The 17,646-nt window shown below is 39.6% G+C and overlaps 2 protein-coding genes across 2 annotated transcripts; both read right to left on the bottom strand.

Moving 5' to 3' along the window:
• Positions 1–9,691: 9,691 nt before the first annotated feature.
• Positions 9,692–10,843, bottom strand: LOC138898635 (uncharacterized). The gene is made up of 2 exons (XM_070184715.1): positions 10,667–10,843; positions 9,692–10,492 (listed from the first exon to the last, which is right to left on the bottom strand). The coding sequence occupies exons 1-2, from the start codon at positions 10,841–10,843 to the stop codon at positions 9,692–9,694; spliced, it is 978 nt and encodes a 325-aa protein (XP_070040816.1).
• A 2,772-nt stretch (positions 10,844–13,615) lies between these two features.
• Positions 13,616–16,862, bottom strand: LOC104084880 (protein trichome birefringence-like 10). The gene is made up of 4 exons (XM_009588839.4): positions 16,284–16,862; positions 15,441–15,830; positions 15,064–15,222; positions 13,616–14,380 (listed from the first exon to the last, which is right to left on the bottom strand). The coding sequence occupies exons 1-4, from the start codon at positions 16,727–16,729 to the stop codon at positions 14,008–14,010; spliced, it is 1,368 nt and encodes a 455-aa protein (XP_009587134.1). The 5' UTR covers positions 16,730–16,862; the 3' UTR covers positions 13,616–14,007.
• Positions 16,863–17,646: the final 784 nt, after the last annotated feature.

Below are 17,646 nucleotides of genomic sequence, written 5' to 3'. Positions count from 1 at the left end.
CTCAGACACTTGTATGGCCTTCGTAATACTATATTAATCTTTTTTACTTTGTGATCAAATTTCTTTTAATCTCTACCGCTCCTTTTATATAATAAATTTATGTATCTTAAGATTTTTTTTTAACTTGAAAAATAATTTTACTCATGCTGAATTTAAAAGATAATTGAATTGGATTCTCTTGTTAAAGATTTGATTATTTGGTCTTAACATAAAAAAATAATTTATTTTCTGTTCATTCAGATTCTTAAGATTAGTCCACCTCTTTGTTTTAATATTTAATTGTAATTATAATTTTATCCACCATAAATTTTATTTTCAAAGAGTAAAAGACTAATCTGACATTTCACTTTTAAATCTTTATATTTGTAAAATCATCAATGGTATTAACTCTTACCAACCTCTTTCTTTCTCTTTCTCACACATTTATATTCTTAAAAAAAATTTTAGTTCTTTAATAATTGGGAAATAATAATTACTTTATAAATTTTCTCATTAAATTTGTTATCTTCTAAAAATTGTATCACAAAAAGAATTCTTTTGCATCTTGTTCGTGAAACTAATATTTAGGAGGAAATTACAAAAAATTACGATCAAGACAAAAGTAATGTTTATCTAGCACAATAAAATTTTGAAGGATAAATTTAATTCGCATAGGATTATACGGTGATATCTTATTACTTTACTTTATATATAAGTGACTTACTTTGAAAAACGGAATGGATTCTTATAAATTTGTGATCTTTGGTTCTAGAGTTGCTGTAGAAATACACATGTAGTCTCCTACTCTCCTACACGACAACAAAGAGGGTTTTGGCGTTAAATTAGTAAAGTATTCCCTTTTTTCTCGCGATTTTATTAACTATGATTGACTTCATAGTTAATTATAATTTTATCCTAAATAAAGTTATTAAATTGTTCAATATTTTAAGGTTATTTTGGTAAACCGATATTATATTCATATTTTTATAATAATATAGATATAGATAGATATGTTTGAAGGTGTCCAAATCAAAGTTTTACTTATGTATCAAAAAGGGAGAATATACCATTGTGGTTTTATTTTGGCAAATACCCGTTTGTTTATAGATTTTATTCATATTTTGGCAAATTTTTAAATTCCAAAACCAGCTCAAGAGCTGTGTTTATACAAAATATTACCGTTTGATTTTTTAAAAAAAAGTAAAATTGCCCTAAACTTTTGTATTTTATAAAAAAGCTCATTTTCTGTTATTATGACCAACTAATCCATATTTACCAACATTTTCCTCATTAAACTCACGCGGCTTTGCCCTTCTTTATAAACAGAAGAAAACCTCCGCCAAAGTTGTTGTGCCAATCTATGGCAATCCACCGCAAAGATAAAATTTAAAGATAATTTGCTAAAATCTACTAATGTTTGTATAAATTTTCTTCATGTTTATTTCGCTTGTTTTGTATGAATTTTCTTCAGATTTGTTTCGCTTGTTTTGTAATAACTTTCTTCAGAGTAGTTGGGTATTTTTAATAGTTTTTAAATCTTATGGGTATAGGTTATATTTCATAATTTTTTCAAAAAATAAGTGAAATATATTTTGAAAAATTATGTCCAAATTTTCTTCTTCAAACCAAACTTCATCCAAATCAGATTTTTTAAAATAAATTTGAGAATTTATGGCCAAATGCTAGCTAAATGTATAGTAATCATTTAAAATTTATTAATTTTACAAGAATATGATTGAGAAGCATAGGCTTAAAAACATTATCTAATCAATAGCTTGACACAGTGCATAGACTATAAAAGAAGATAGATTTGTTGTTTGATTGGAACATCGAATATCATGCCAAAATTCATTTCTCATACATAAGATAGAAAAAAGTACTAAAATAGATGATTATTGTATACGGTCAAAATAGATTTCGGCCTTCGTATGTTTGATCGAGTTCGAATGGTAATCGACCGAAGTGAGACTTCGAGATGAGTTTCAAAGATAGTACAAACAAGCTCCAAGACCGATCGAGGAATCACCTCGGTATCATTATCGAGCCCATGACCAAATCGAACCACAGGGCAACGTGAAGGTTGTCGGAGATGCACATACCGATTGACACTCACCCCGAATGTCGAACTCAAACCAAGGCCGAGGGTTCGACCCAATACCGAGCTCGAGCCAGTATCGAGCTCGCAGACAAGAACCGTTGCAACCGCACAGGGGGAGAGAATCTTGCGGGAATCGAGGAAGAGACAATTCATCATGGGTTCTCCACTATATATTTTTTATTATAAATAAAGTAAGATCCCTCAACTATAAAAGGGAAAATCCTAGTAAGCACATGGCAGGTTCACATATTGTAAGAAAAGACTACCTCTCTTATTGAATAATAAATCTTTTGAGCTTGTTTTACTCAGCATACTCACTCTTCTTGTTCAATAATTTATCTCCCGTTTTTATAGCCAAGAATCTAAATATTTTCACTCCTACGAACGATTTATGTCAAGTTATATCACATATCCTTAGAGCTACTTATAACTTTAACTATATCTTATTTTTCGGGTAAACAGTTTGGCGCCCACCATGAGGCTAAGGGTAATAGCGGTTGTTTGATACAAATATGCAATACACACCAGTTTACAACTTCGAATCAGCAATGGCAAACCCTCGATTGATGGCTTTACCTATCACCACGAAGTTGTCCTTCAAGATGAAACTAACAACTTGATACCCAGGACCGGAAGGCCACTTAACGATGTCACTGAAGCTCGAGTCGAAGTACCTGAAATCCGAGTCGAAGTACCGCTTGATGTCAATTCACAAGTGGCTCTTGAGGCGAACCAACATTCCGAACTGGAAAAAAACATTCAAGGTGGTACTCGATCCGTAGCTCGAGACACCCATAACGTGGAAGAGATCAGAGTCAGTTTACGGATGATCTTCGAGATGTTACAAGCCCAGCAAATAGCAATAGCTCAGTTGCAGAGACAAACTCAGGTAAAAAGCAGGCCGGAAGCCCAACCCGCTTCGAGAAATCACCCACAGAACGGAGCCAACCATAGTGAAATCAAATGAGCAAGAATCGGGGACTACTCCCGAAATTACTAAATTGCTCGAGGAACTCACAAAACGAGTCGAAGCCAACGATAAAAAAGTAAAAACATATAATTCCAGGGTCGATCAGATCCTGGGAGATCCACCAATGATAAAAGGGTTGGATTCGAAAAAATTCATATAAAAGCCTTTTTCCTCGAGTGCAACCCCTACGATCGATCACAACGAACACATCACCTCTTACACGTGTGCCATCAAGGGTAATGATTTGGAAGACGATGAGATCGAATCCGTGTTATTGAAAAAATTCTGAGAGACCCTTTCGAAGGAAGCGATGATTTGGTATCAGAATCTGCCACCAAATTCCATCGATTTTTTTGCCATGTTAGCGGATTCGATTGTAAAGGCATATGCTGGTGCCATAAATCAAGGAAATCTGACCTCTTCAAAGCAAAACAAAGGGGTAATGAAATGCTAAGGGAGTTCGTGTCCCGATTTCAAATGGAACGCATGGAATTGCCACCGGTCACAGACGACTTGGCCGTCCAAGCTTTCACCCAAGGGTTGAACGAGAAAAGTTTAATAGCATCACGTCGGCTGAAGCAAAATTTGATTGAGTATCCAGCAATAACTTGGGCGAATGTACACAACCGATATCAGTCAAAAATTAGGGTTGAAGACGACCAGTTAGGAGCTCCTTCCGGATCCATGCATCAGAATAGGACAGCTATTAAAAACCAGAGGGACATTGACATAGAGCAAAGGTCGAACAAAGACCGATATCAACCGTATGTCGCAGATCGAATGAACAACGATTCAATGCGCAATGCCACTCGGAACAATCAAAGGAGTGATCGAGGACAAAATTCTCGGGGGCTTATGAGCAAGAGTGGCTTTGATAAATATGTTGATCCTATAGAGGTACCTCGGCTATCGGAGTACAATTTCAGCGTCGATGTATCGGGCATTGTATCGGCGATCGAAAGAATCAAAGATACTAGGTGGCACAGACCCATGCAAACCGACCCTTCCCAAAGGAACACGAATTCGATGTGCAAGTATCATGGTACGCATGGCCACAGGACCGAGAATTACAGACAATTAAGAGAAGAGGTAGCCCGTCTATTAAATGAGGGCCACCTTTGAGAGTTCCTCTGTGACCGAGCTAAGAATCACTTCAGAGAAAGGGACGCCAGCAAAAAAGATAAACAAGAGGAACCTCTGCATATCATTCATATGATCATCGGTGGGGTCGATACTCCACAGGGACCCATGCTCAAATACGGCAAGATATCAGCCACAGGGGAAAAACGAACTCGAGGTTATGTACCCGAGGGCACTTTATCATTCAGAATTAAAGAAGACGAGGGCATCTCTTAACCTTACAACGACGCTATGGTAATTTCTATCCTATTAAATAAAGTTCAAGTTAATAGTGTCTTAGTAGATCCAGGTAACTCTGCGAATATCATCTGATCTTGGGTAGTGGAGAAGCTCGGTTTATAGAATCAAGTCGTGCCCGTATCTCGGGTCTTAAACGACTTCAATATAGCCAGTGAAACGACTAAAGGGGAAATTATTGTGCCCGTAAATATGGCTGGAACCATCCAAAACACCAAGTTCCACGTAATCGAAGGCGATATGAGGTACAATGCCCTACTCGAAAGACCATGGATCCACAATATGAGGCCAGTGCCTTCGACTCTACACCAAGTGATGAAATTCCCTACGTCGGATGGCGTGAAGACAGTATACGGGGAGCAATATGCTGCGAAGAAAATGTTTGCGGTCAATGAGATAACGCCGATACCAACGTTATCGGCCTCAGAAAGGTCGAGCACAAAAGATAGGTGAGAAACCAAATAGCAATCACAACAACCAGTCTCGACCGAATTAGTGAAGCAGGAAATAGAAGATGACGAGGAAGAGTTTCCGACACCTCGAGCTCTCATCGTCCCTGACGACTACGACGCCACCAAGTCGACGATCGAAGAGCTGGAGCAGGTTATATTAATCGAACGTCTGCCTGAGAGAAAGATATACGTGGGAACGGGGTTGACCCCCGAACTCAGGAAAAAACTTATTCAATTTCTTATTGATAACATAGATTGTTTTGCTTGGTCCCATTTAGACATGATAGGGATCCCACCATCGATAACAATGCACCATCTGAGTTTGGACCCTAGGTTCAAACCGGTGAAGAAAAAATGAAGACCTCAATCCGAGGTAAAACACGCATTTGTAATAGATGAGGTAACTAAACTTCTCACAATAGGGTCAATTCGGGAAGTAAAATATCCTGAATGGTTAGCCAATGTGGTTGTAGTCCCCAAAAAAGGGAACAAACTTAGAATGTGTATAGATTATAAAGATCTAAACAAAGCATGCCCCAAATATTCTTTTCCACTGCCTAGCATCGATCGCTTGATCGATGCCACAACCGGCCATGAGGTCCTCACTTTTATCGATGCCTATTCCGGGTACAATCAAATTAGCATGAACTCGGAGGACCAAGAAAAAACTTCATTTGTCACTAAGTATGGAACCTATTGCTATAATGTAATGTCATTCGGGCTAAAAACGCAGGGGCTACGCACCAACGCCTAGTGAATAAAGTGTTCGAAGAACAAATAGGTAAATCGATGGAAGTTTACATTGATGGCATGCTAGTTAAGTCCCTGCGCGTAGAGGACCATTTGACTCATTTGCAGGAAACGTTCAAAATTTTAAGGAAATAAAACATGAAGCTCAACCCCGAGAAATGTGCTTTCAGGGTTGAATCGGGCAAGTTCCTCCGGTTCATGGTGTCCGATCGGGGGATCGAGTTCAACCCCGACAAAATCAAAGCCATCGAAGACATCACCGTCGTGGATAGTGTGAAAGCAGTGCAAAGGCTAACCAGACAGATAGCTGCCTTAGGCCGATTCATTTCAAGGTCATCAGACCGAAGCCACAAAATCTTCTCTCTACTAAAAAAGAAGAACGATTTCACCCGGACCCCAGAATTCCAACAGACACTAGAACAACTGAAGCAATACCTATCGAGCCCACCATTACTTCACACTTCGAAGATAGATGAGAAGCTTTACTTATACTTAGCGGTATTTGAAATCGCGGTAAGTGGTGTCCTAGTTCGAGAAGAGCAAGGTACACAGTTTTCTGTTTATTATGTAAGTCGGACCTTAGGAGAGACAGAGACTAGATACCCATACTTAGAGAAATTGACGCTTGCATTGATAAGCGCCTCTAGAAAGTTAAGACCATACTTTCAATGTCACCCCGTATGCATTTTAACAACTTGCCCACTTCGAAATATTTTGCACAAGCCTGAACTATCGGGCTGACTATACAGATGGTGCTTCAAATGTGAAAGGATTCGGGCTTGGCATCGTATTAAAACCTCCCACAAGTGGCATTATTAGGCAATCCATCAAAACTACTAGATTAACTAACAATGAGGTCGAGTACGAGGCCATGATTGCAGGTCTCTAGCTAGCTATGAGTTTGGGAGCAGAATCATTGAAGCCAAATGTGACTCTTTGCTAGTGGTGAACCAAGTGAACAAAACTTTCGAAGTTAGAGAAGATAGGATGCAATGGTATTTGGTCAAACTACAGGTAACTCTACACCGTTTCAAAGAATGGACCTTACAACATGTGCCTCGAGAACAAAACAGTGAGGCCGACGCACTCGCAAATCTGGGGTCGTCGGTCGAAGAAGATAAGATTGACTCAGGGACAGTCGTTCAATTTTCGAGATCTATAATCGAGAGAGGGAATGCCGAGATAAATTCCATAGGCTTAACCTGGGATTGGAGGAATAAGTATATTGAATACTTAAAGAACGGAAAACTTCCATCGAACTCTAAAGAATCGAGGGTTCTACGAACCAAGGCTGCTCGATTCACGTTGGTTGAAGATGGAACATTGTATAGAAGGACGTTCGACGGACCACTGGTAGTATGCTTGGGACCAGGGGACATCGATTATGTTTTACGGGAGGTCCTGAAGGCACCTGTGGAAACCACTCGGGCACCGAACCACTAATTCGCAAAATCATCATAGCAGGATACTACTGGGATAGCATGGAGAGGGACACTAAGGAGTTGGTTTGAAAATGCGATAAATGTCAAAGGTTTACACATGATCCATCAACCCGGAGAGCAGCTTCATTCAGGCATTTCTCCATGGCCATTCATGAAATGGGGAATGGATATCGTCGGCCCTCTACCATCGGCCCCAGGTAAAGCTAAATTCATTTTGTTTGTGACTGACTATTCTCTTAATGGGTTGAAGCACAGGCGTTCGAAAAAGTAAGAGAGAAAGAGGTTAAAGATTTCACCTGGGATCACATCGTGTGTAGATTTGGTATACCAACATAAATAACATGTGACAATGGTAAGCAATTTATCGGCGGTAAAGTGACAAAATTTCTCGAAGATCATAAAATAAAAAAGGATACCGTCAACACCATATCATCCTAGTGGGAACGGACATGCCGAATCAACGAACAAGATTATCATCCAAAACCTAAAGAAAAGATTGAACGAAGCTAAAGGAAAGTGGAGAGAAAATTTACCCGAAGTCCTTTGGGCATATCGGACAACATCTAAATCTAGTATAGGAGCGACTCCATTTTTCTTAGTGTATGGCTCCGAAGCTTTAATTCCGGTCGAAGTCGGGGAACCAAGCGCAAGGTTCCGACATACATCGGAAGAATCGAACTATGGGGCAATGAATACTAGCCTCGAATAATTAGATGAAAAATGAGAAGCGGCACTGGTTCGAATAGCTGCACAAAAACAACGAATCGAAAGGTACTACAACAGAAGAACCAACCTCTGCCATTTCAAGACCGGGGACTTGGTCCTAAGGAAGGTCACCGTCAACACTCGAGATTCAAATGAAGGGAAGCTCTGACCAAATTGGGAAGGACCCTATCAAGTCCTCGATATAGTCGGTAAAGGGTCTTATAAACTTGGAGCAATGGATGGAAAACCATTACCAAACAATTGGAACATATCGCTTCTCAAACGATATTACTGTTAAGGTATGATTTTCTCTTCTCTGTCGTCTATATACGTATATTCGACACTAACTCATTACAGGAATTCGACAAAAAAATCAAGACCTCTGGTTTCAAAGCACGCGTTGTACTCTTTTTTTCCTTAGTTCGGCTTTTATCCCAAATGAGTTTTTTCGGCAAGGTTTTTAACGAGGCAACAACTATGTGCTACCCGAGGACAAATCAATAGTATCCGAGGCTCCTTCGTAATCAACCTCGAATATTGGGGAGCTACCAATCGAATAAATCAAGTTCGGCATAAGAAAGTTATTTCATATCAAATTCATGTCGAACAGGGTCTCGATAAAGAAAAATGTAAGGGTCAAATGGTCAAAACGAACCATGCCCACGTAGTTTAGCTCGAACTGTGGCACAAGATACAAACACATGTATAATGACTTATAAAGGAGTACTTTTTTCCCCCCAAATATCTCATACTTTGAAAAGATCTTCCTGCTTCATGATTCAAACAGGCTTAAAGGCCAACCACCATCAAAAGAATTTTTGATAAAGTGATCATAAAAAAGCCTAGGGGCTAAGATACATTGAGTTCGAGTTCGAAATAATCACTCTCTCAATTATTAAAGCCTAAGGGCTATCTTACTTCGAGTTCGAGCAATCACTCACTCGATCATAAAAAGCCTACTGGCTAAGATACTTTGAGTTCTAGTTCGAAACAATCATTCACTCAATTATTAAAGCCTAAAGGCTATATTACTTCGAGTTCGAGCAATCACTCACTCGATCATAAAAAGCCTACGGGCTAAGATACTTTGAGTTCGAGTTCGAGTTCGAAAGAATCACTCACTCAATTATTAAAGCCTAAGGGCTATCTTACTTCGAGTTCGAGCAATCATTCACTCGATCATAAAATGCCTACAGGCTAAGATACATCGAGTTCGAGTTCAAAACAATAAGTCACTCAATTATCAAAGCCTAAGGGCTATCGTACTTCGAGTTCGAGCAATCACTCACTCAATCATAAAAGGCCTACGGGCTAAGATAATTTGAATTCGAGTTCGAAACAATCACTTACTCAATTATCAAAGCCTAAGGGCTATCTTACTTCGAGTTCGAGCAATCACTCACTCGATCATAAAAATCCTACGGGCTACGATACTTTAAGTTCGAGTTCGAATCATTCACTTGATTGCTAAGCCTACGGGCCACTTTTATTTCGAGTTCGAGCAAACACCCACTCGACTATTATGCCTACGGGCTACTTTACTTCGAGTTCAAAACGTTCACTCGACTACTAAGCCTGTGGGCTATTTTTATTTCGAGTTCGAGCAAGCACCCACTCAACCATTACACCTACGAGCTACTTTACTTTGAGTTCAAAACGTTCACTCGACTACTAAGTCTATGGACTACTTTTATTTCGAGTTCGAGAAAACACTCACTAGGCCATAAAGGCTATGAAGGTCGAATTCGATGAGATCGCCTAAATACTTATGAAAACATTTGCAAGGCATGAATGAAATCTTCACAAGGCAAGAAAGCAGAAGCAAGTCAGTAAAAGAAAAAGATATTTGTATAAATATACAAAGATTGTTTACATGAATAAATGCAACATAGAAGCTAAGGGCTAAGCTTCTGGGTTATCATCGAGAGTGGTCTCTTCTCCACCGGGCTCCCCCGGACCCACTCTTGCTACCATCATCATCATCATCATCATCATCATCGTCGTCAGAAGCCAAGGCTTCAGCATCAACTTCGAGTTCTTTGCCCCTTTTTATCTCTTCAGCAAGATCGAAACCTCGAGCGTGTATCTCCTCGAGGGTCTCCCTCCGAGATCGACACTTAGCAAGTTCGGCAACCCAATGTTCTTGAGAGTCGGCAGTATCCGCTGCCTCTCTTGCCTCCATTTGAGCAGCCTCAGCATCGGCCCGATACACAGCAATAGACTTGTCCACCATGACTTTTGATGACTCAATATCCGCCTTGGCCTCAGCAAGCCTTGTTTCAAGATCCTCGATCCTCTTGGCCTGAGCCGAACCTTTTTGCTTGACTCTTCGAAGCTGAACATTGGCCGATGATAATTTGGCCAAGATAGTTTCTTTTTCTGCAGCTAGGCGGTTGATAGTCTCCTTCCACCGATCACATTCGACCTTGATTTGATCGACTTCTTCCCGAAGAAACCCGATCTTTTCAACCTTTTGCTGCAGCTGAGATAATGAAAGGTTAGCTTCCACAGTCGGGTCAAACCCATACTCTAACAGAACAAGGCTCACCTGCTTATCTAGTTCGGCCTCTTCTTCACGAGCCTTAGCCAAATCTGCTTGGAGGTCCTTTATAACCTCGTCCTTTTGGTCGCAAAGAAGCCGCAGAGCATCTCTCTCCCCCGAGACCTTCTGAAGCTCGACCTCACACTGGATGAGGTCGGCTCGAAACTTGCTAATGGCCTACACAGAAGCGAAAAAACACAAATCAGGTTTAGAAAAGAACGAAGAAACCAAGCGCAGTAAAATCATTACCCGAGAAATGAAATGTTGGGCCTCTTCTAGGAGAAGAGAAGCGTCACTAATATCGGAGGCATCATCGACTCCAGTAAAGCAATCCCGAAAAGGATCCCCTACACTAGAGCCTCCGCCCATACCAGGGTTCTTCAATTCTCGAGCTTCCTTTAACGCCTCCTCAGAAAAGGTCGGAAGAGAAGGCAAATGACTCACTATCATGGTCCCGAGCGAATCGCTTGGGATGCTCTGATCGAGACTTGGGGTATCGGAACCAGCCCCGACCGGTGTAGCCGTCATCGGCTCAGAAGGTCTGGCGACCTCGATAGCTTTCGCAGACTAGACCACCAAAGTCAAAGCATCTTCTTCTTCTTCTTCTCTCAGTCGTTAGACCGAGTCCATCGAAAGAGCGATTTCCTTCCTCCTCACCCTTCGAGTTTTGGGATTGAGGTCCTCTGACCGAGAGACAACTTTTCGCTTTTTATCTTTCCCCGGTATCGAGACTGGGGACTTGGTTCCTTCCTCACAACTCGAGGGCCTCAAAACGACATCCTTGGTTACGCCTGCATGAAAGGAAGTCAGTAACGAATGGAGCATAAAAAAGGTTTCGAAAAACATGAGAAATGACCTTTAACGTGATTCTTGGCTTCCCACCTACCTTTCGCCAAATCACGCCAAACGCGTTCGGCATAAGAGGAAGTCGAGGCTCACTTCCGAACCCAATCCTCGAGGTCGGGGACCGCTTGTGGCATCCAGGGGGCAGCTGTATATCAGAGGGAGATATCAGATAGAATCAGAGAAAGATACTAAAAGCAACGCCTTATGAAAATCACTTACGGTCGAAATTCCATTCATCGGGGAACGACATCTTCTCTTCCGGGATAAGGTCACGGGTTCTCACCCGAATATAACGACCCCTCAAACCCCGATCCTTGTCTTCGTCGATGCTCGAAATTAAAGCTTTCGTTGCCCGACGATGGAGCCTGATTAATCTTCGAAAGATTTGAGGCCAATACAATTGTATGAGGTAATTTAGGGTAAAATCCATCCCCACAGCCTTGTTGGAGAAGAAGCAAAGTAAGATTACTATGCGCCATAGAGAAGGATGAATTTGACTGAGGGTGACCATCATCTTTTGCAAAAATCAATGATCACTGGGTCGACGGGACCCAACTTGAAGGGGTAAGTATAAACACCTAAAACCCCTCCACATGAGTAATGATGCTCTCTTCGGAAGAGGGAATTTGCAACACAACCTCGGAACCCCAGTTGTAGTCTTTCCTCACAGCCTTGAGATGGCCCTCTGTTATCGAGCACATGTACATCGACACATGCTCATATCGACCCAGAACCGACGAAGGATTTTCAATCTTAAAATCGATCTTTAGAGGACACGGGCCAGGAACATACTCATGGGGAGGCGGCTCCATCGGCGCCTTGTCGCCGGACGACCGTGAAGAAGAAGCTTTCTCCTTCTAAGATACGGTTTTTAAAGTTTTTGCCATTGATATAAGAAAAAGAAAAACAAAGGAAGATGAAAGGTTGATGGTGCCAAACGCTGGTGAAGGTGACTCTACAAGCGGTGAAAGAGGGACAGAGAGAGTAAGAAAATTTGGAAGATTGAAGATGTAAAAGTGGTAAATGATAAATGGAAGGGTTATTTATATGTTTATACCGTGACGGTTCAGTATCAGCGGTGGCCGACCACCGTATGACATGTATTAAATACCTTGAAAGACTAAATCGACGGGACAACTATCACGTATGTCATGATCGAGCCCAGTAAAAACGTCAGCTTATAATTCGATCAAGGAAAATCATATCGCTTCTCATCACATTCTTCCTGAGAAACGAGGGGACTATCTGTATACGGTCGAAATAAATTTAGGCCTTCGTACATTTGATCGAGTTCGGATGGTAAGCGACCGAAGTGAGACTTCGAGATGAGTTCCGAAGATAGTACAAACATGCTTCGAGCTCCAAGACCAATCGAGGAATCGACTCGGTATCGTTATCGAGCCCATGACCAAATCGAACCGCAAGGCAATGTGAAGATTGTCGGAGACGCACAGACCGATTGATACTCACCCCGAATGTCGAACTCGAACCAAGACCGAGTGTTCGACCCAATACCGAGCTCGAGCCAGTATCGAGCTCGCAGACAAGAGCCGTTGCAACCGCACTAGGGGAGAGAATCTTGGCGGAAATCGAGAAAGACAATTCATCATGTGTTCTCCACTATATATTTTTTATTATAAATAAAGTAAGATCCCTCTACTATAAAGGGGGAATCCTTGTAAGCACAGGGCAGGTTCACACATTGTAAGAAAAGACTACTTCTCTTATTGAATGATAAATCTCTTGAGCTTGTTTTACTCAGCATACTCACTCTTCTTGTTCAATAATTTATCTCCCGTTTTTATAGCCAAAAATCTAAATATTTCCACTGCTACGTACGATTTATGTCAAGCTATATCACATATCCTTAGAACTACATATAAATTCAACTATATCCGATTTTCCGGGTAAACACTTATAACTTTAAAATATCTACGTTCGTTATCCCATGTTAACGTGAAGCACTCCTATTCAATGAGAATTAATATGGCTAGAGCTTTGTTTGGGCTTTCAGCTCTCCCTTTTAGAAACCCAAATTCAGTTTATTTAAAATTTTAAGAAAATTACCTTGAACCTCCGAATTTAAGTAAAGTAACATTGTGTATTGTTAGTACCAATTTAGCATTTTTCTTTTCATAACCATGGTGTTCAGGCTTGCCTCACCACTAAATCCACGAGGTACATGCTGCCTCCCAGCACATATACCAAATAACTCTGTCCACCGAGACTTCGATAGATTTGAAGAAATCATCAAGTGTTTTTGCCATCTATATTTGAAGTTAATATTGGAAATTTGTGGACAATTCTAACATTAAGGATAGACTTAAAAGCAAAAGAGTTAGTACTTAGATATTGAAGGAGTAGAATTGCTTCATTTTTGGAATCCGGATATGCAGGCTAAGTTTAGTTGCATTATGTATGTCTCAATGCAATCAAAGAATACAGACAGAATAGTTTAATTGACAGAACTATTTCAAGTTAGATTCTTTTCTTTGTCCAGCTACAAGTTGTAACCAAAACTTGATATCTCTACATTTGATGCCCTAAAAGCATGATAATCACTACATTTGAAATACTCCTATCTATGAGGTTATATCTATTTTATTCTATGACCCTGTTTACAACTTGCCCCTAAATTGGGCTTCTCTTCAGTCAATACCCACTCTACATAGAAGCAAGTCTTGAAACAGCCACGAGACAGGTTCTTGCCTTGCCTCCTGTGTCTGGTAATTTTTTGTATCTCCTCGATACTGTATTTTATCGGACAAGCATCCTTATATTTGACACATCTTAGTCCTGTGGAGAGCGTACAGATGTAGTTTACATCTCTTAGCAGCAACCTCCGATCATTGTACCTGGATGGTTGAGGTATTCCAAGTTTGAGTTGCTTCGCGCTTCATAAATAGGGCATAGAGTAGCTCATTCCATGTATCTGGGACTCCTGGCAGGCACCAGTGGCTGCAATCTTGCCTATTGATAGGTGCGGGGCCTACCTCAGGACCCAAATAGTACATAGATGAATGTCCATCTTTTCTTCTGGAGGTCAGATGTGTTACGTTTAGAACATGTAATGCTCCTAGATTTGACGAGTTTGAGCGAGTTGACATTACATCACGAAATATACTGTATCGAGCCCACGTGTGGGGTGGCACCAATGAAGAGCCTAAATCTGGAAGTGCCTCCAGGTGACAGCTTCCCCCGGTTCTCCAGTCTCCACCTCTGCAAATCACGCAATATATAGCTTTGTCAATAACCACAGGCTATCACCAAAACAAGCAGAAATGATCATATCATCCAGGTTAACAGCAAGGTGAGGGAGCGGAAGTTTTTTTTTCCCTACAGAACCCCCTGCCTAAAAACAGGTGCCCACATATAAGAAAAATGAAGGGGCAAAAGGAACTAAAGAAAAAGACAACCACTCAAGAAATAACTAAAAGAAGACTGTCTGTTTTTTTAATATAGAAATTAATATAGGGTAAAAAAGAAGACCATCTGTTCAAAGGTCAGCGTATTGAACTTATGAACAGAAACAGGATTCATGCCCTTTGGAGCACTAAAGAAAGCTCTAGAGCACACAAAAAATGGTATTTCCGCTTATGCTTTATGCTTTGAAGTATAGAACAATGTGTCAGAAAGTGCTCTGACCAATAGCCAACTCCAGTGCCAAGTCAATCGACCATAGATGTTACATGTATGTACCAAGTCCATTCTATTGAGGTCATATTCGTGTCTTATGATCCTCAAGTAGCACAAACTCCGGGTTTGTCAACATGAGGGTATAGTAAAGCTTAAGATCGCTAACCAAGTTATGTCATGACTGCAAGGTGAGTAGAGGTGCAAAGTGTTTAACAATTATAGGCCCAAAGAACAAATTAGCAAGGACAAAGAAACTTGGAACCAACCTGAAATGTACCGGGGCATACGTCCGAAAGAAGACCTGGGTTTTATTGGAGTTTACTTCACGATTTACCCAGTCTAACACCGTTTGCAAAGACCTCTCATAGGCAGTATCCACTCTCATATTCATCTTCACCTCTGACCCCTCTTGGAAGTAACAACCCCTGAAAACATTTTCATATTGCAGTTTAATACATAAGATAGCACAGTATCACAAACGATGAAGACAATGTCTACATCAAAGACACTGCTTAGTTTCAGAATGGCTCGACTAAGCACGGCAGAATCAGTATACTAACATTAACAGTTCATCTTGAGAATCATAAGCAGATCGAAAGGAAAAACAAGAGTTAAAAAAATAGAGTTAAGTGGGAAAATTTACCCTCTTATGGTCTTCTCATAGTTCCACCAATGTCCGGTATTGAAAACAATGACATCTGCATCCCTCCATTTTAAAGAACTCCAGTCCATTTTATCTAACTTTAGAGTTGTTCTTATATTGGCTGGGGATCCAGCAGGAGGTCGGCTCTGCAGCACGAGAAACGGCGCCCTATAGTATTCCACGGTGCAATTGTAATCAGCAAACTTGAAGACCAAAAACCCTTTGTGTTTCGTGATAGGATTGCCATTTACTTCATAGATTGTGTCCTTGTTGGCTATAGCTGAAGAAAGGATGCAAAGCAAAGACTCCCACTGGTTTCTCCCAATTGAGTCTCCGGCAAACACTATACGTTTATTCCGCAGTTTCTCTAGCATGGTCCTGGGATTAAATCTGTTTCATGGATTGAAAAAGTAAATCTCTAATTTCTTTGGTTGAATTGTGACTTTTAAGACCAAGTGATAATCTCTGTTTCTGTGACTTTTTGGTTGAACAAGTTTAACACTACCCCTTTGATTAAGAAAAGCAATATGCTGAATAGACATCACAATCAAGTCACCTTCACATAACGTTATATTGTTAAGTAGTGTGGATTATGCCATTATAAATGCTAATAAAATAAACATAGACTAAAAGAAGGACAAATTTACAAATGCAAATTTCATCAAAAACATGTTTCACCAGAAAGCAACCCAAATTGACATGTCCAATGCTAGTTTTCTCCAAAATATTGCAAATAAAAATAAACTCAAAATACAAATACTATTTCACAAACAGAATTCAAGATACTATCACAAAATTAGGGTAAAATTTAAAATTAAAAAAATGCAAACTTTGGATAAAAACCTGGGCAAATTGCAATGTTTAGGCTGCCATCTCCATTTTGTATAGAACAAATCAGGCCTTCCATTTTCAGTACACCTGAAACCTTCATCTAAGAATTTACAATCTCTAGAATTATACAAAGGATAACTGTCATCCCAAACCCAATCACCATCAAACACATTACAAACACTGCCATTTTCACTCAAAAAATCAACTCTTTTACTTTCAGCAATATTATTTGGCCTATTAAACCTCAACCATAAAAACCTCTGAGACTCTGCAGAATATTTCAAGACTTTAGCCACACTTCTGTAATCCAACAAGGCAAAGCACAAAACAAGACATATAACTAAGAAGAATCCAAGAATGCTCAAAGAGGGCTCAAAAAGCCTGAATCTCTTCATTTTCTTAACAACAATCAAGAAAGTAACTTTTTCATATTCTTTCTGAGATGGGGTTTCAGCCATTGTTGTGAATTTCTTGATAAAATACAAACTTTATAATTTAAAAAAAATAGTAAAGCAAAGAAGAGTTGTGGGGTTCAAGCAAGAATGAAGGGGAAATAATCATAACAAGTTGGTTCGAATCATTGTTCTTTACTTGCTACAAGAGTAAGGCAAGAATTATTAACTTTGGGGCTTTTTTTTTTCTTTTTTTTTTTTTGTTGAGTAAAGATTAGTTAGAACAGAGAGGGGTGTGGAGAAAGCAAGTTACTAAACATGGAAGAAAGAAAATGGAGAAAAAGGGGAAAAGAGGGGGGTGAAATGGGAAGTGATGAGTGTACTTTGTATTTGTAAGGGGTGGCACTAGTAATGAAGGGTTAAATTTCAAACCTAGTAAGGATCTTAAAATAATACTGCATTTATGGTATGGAATTTTTTAACTTATTTCAAATTTTACCTGTTAACTGTTTAAAAAATTCAGAAACTGGCAAATTCTGTCCAAACCCATTCTTGAAGAAATAAATGCAAGAGAAAAGGGAAAAATTTCCTACATTTTAGCCGGTAAAAATGTTTACGTGTGTTTACACATAATCAATGAATAAAAAATATTTTTTTCCATGCATATAAGTAGTACTGTTATTTTTTACTACTAAAGTTAAATTATTTGATGTAAACATCTTATACGAATAATTTTTTACCTTAATTCTGATAAAACATTTTTTCTATTTTGAAAATTGGAAGTATTAGTTTTCAAGGAAAGGACATGAGTTTTGCAAAGTAAGTATTGTTACACAAAGAGGGACTTCTATATATACAAAAGTTACCTTTCTATTAGAAAGAATTAAAATCTAGATTTAGACAATCTTTGTGATCTCAAATATTTGGTAGACTTTATTATTAGTAAAGAATGTAGTATTGTGCAAAAGTATAAGTCTTACGGT

This window comes from Nicotiana tomentosiformis, chromosome 9 (genome assembly GCF_000390325.3).
Source record: "Nicotiana tomentosiformis chromosome 9, ASM39032v3, whole genome shotgun sequence".
NCBI lineage: Eukaryota > Viridiplantae > Streptophyta > Magnoliopsida > Solanales > Solanaceae > Nicotiana > Nicotiana tomentosiformis.
This window is presented reverse-complemented; position numbering and strand designations above follow the sequence as displayed.

Coding starts and splice junctions, on each gene's coding strand:
- LOC104084880 (XM_009588839.4), bottom strand. CDS start 16,729: ATGGCTGAAACCCCATCTCAGAAAGAATATGAAAAAGTTACTTTCTTG. Junction 15,223..15,440: donor TATGAGAAGACCATAAGAGG/GTAAATTTTCCC, acceptor AAATGTTTTCAG/GGGTTGTTACTTCCAAGAGG. Junction 14,381..15,063: donor TATGCCCCGGTACATTTCAG/GTTGGTTCCAAG, acceptor CGTGATTTGCAG/AGGTGGAGACTGGAGAACCG.
- LOC138898635 (XM_070184715.1), bottom strand. CDS start 10,843: ATGACGGCTACACCGGTCGGGGCTGGTTCCGATACCCCAAGTCTCGAT. Junction 10,493..10,666: donor GTATGGGCGGAGGCTCTAGT/GTAGGGGATCCT, acceptor GCTTCTGTGTAG/GCCATTAGCAAGTTTCGAGC.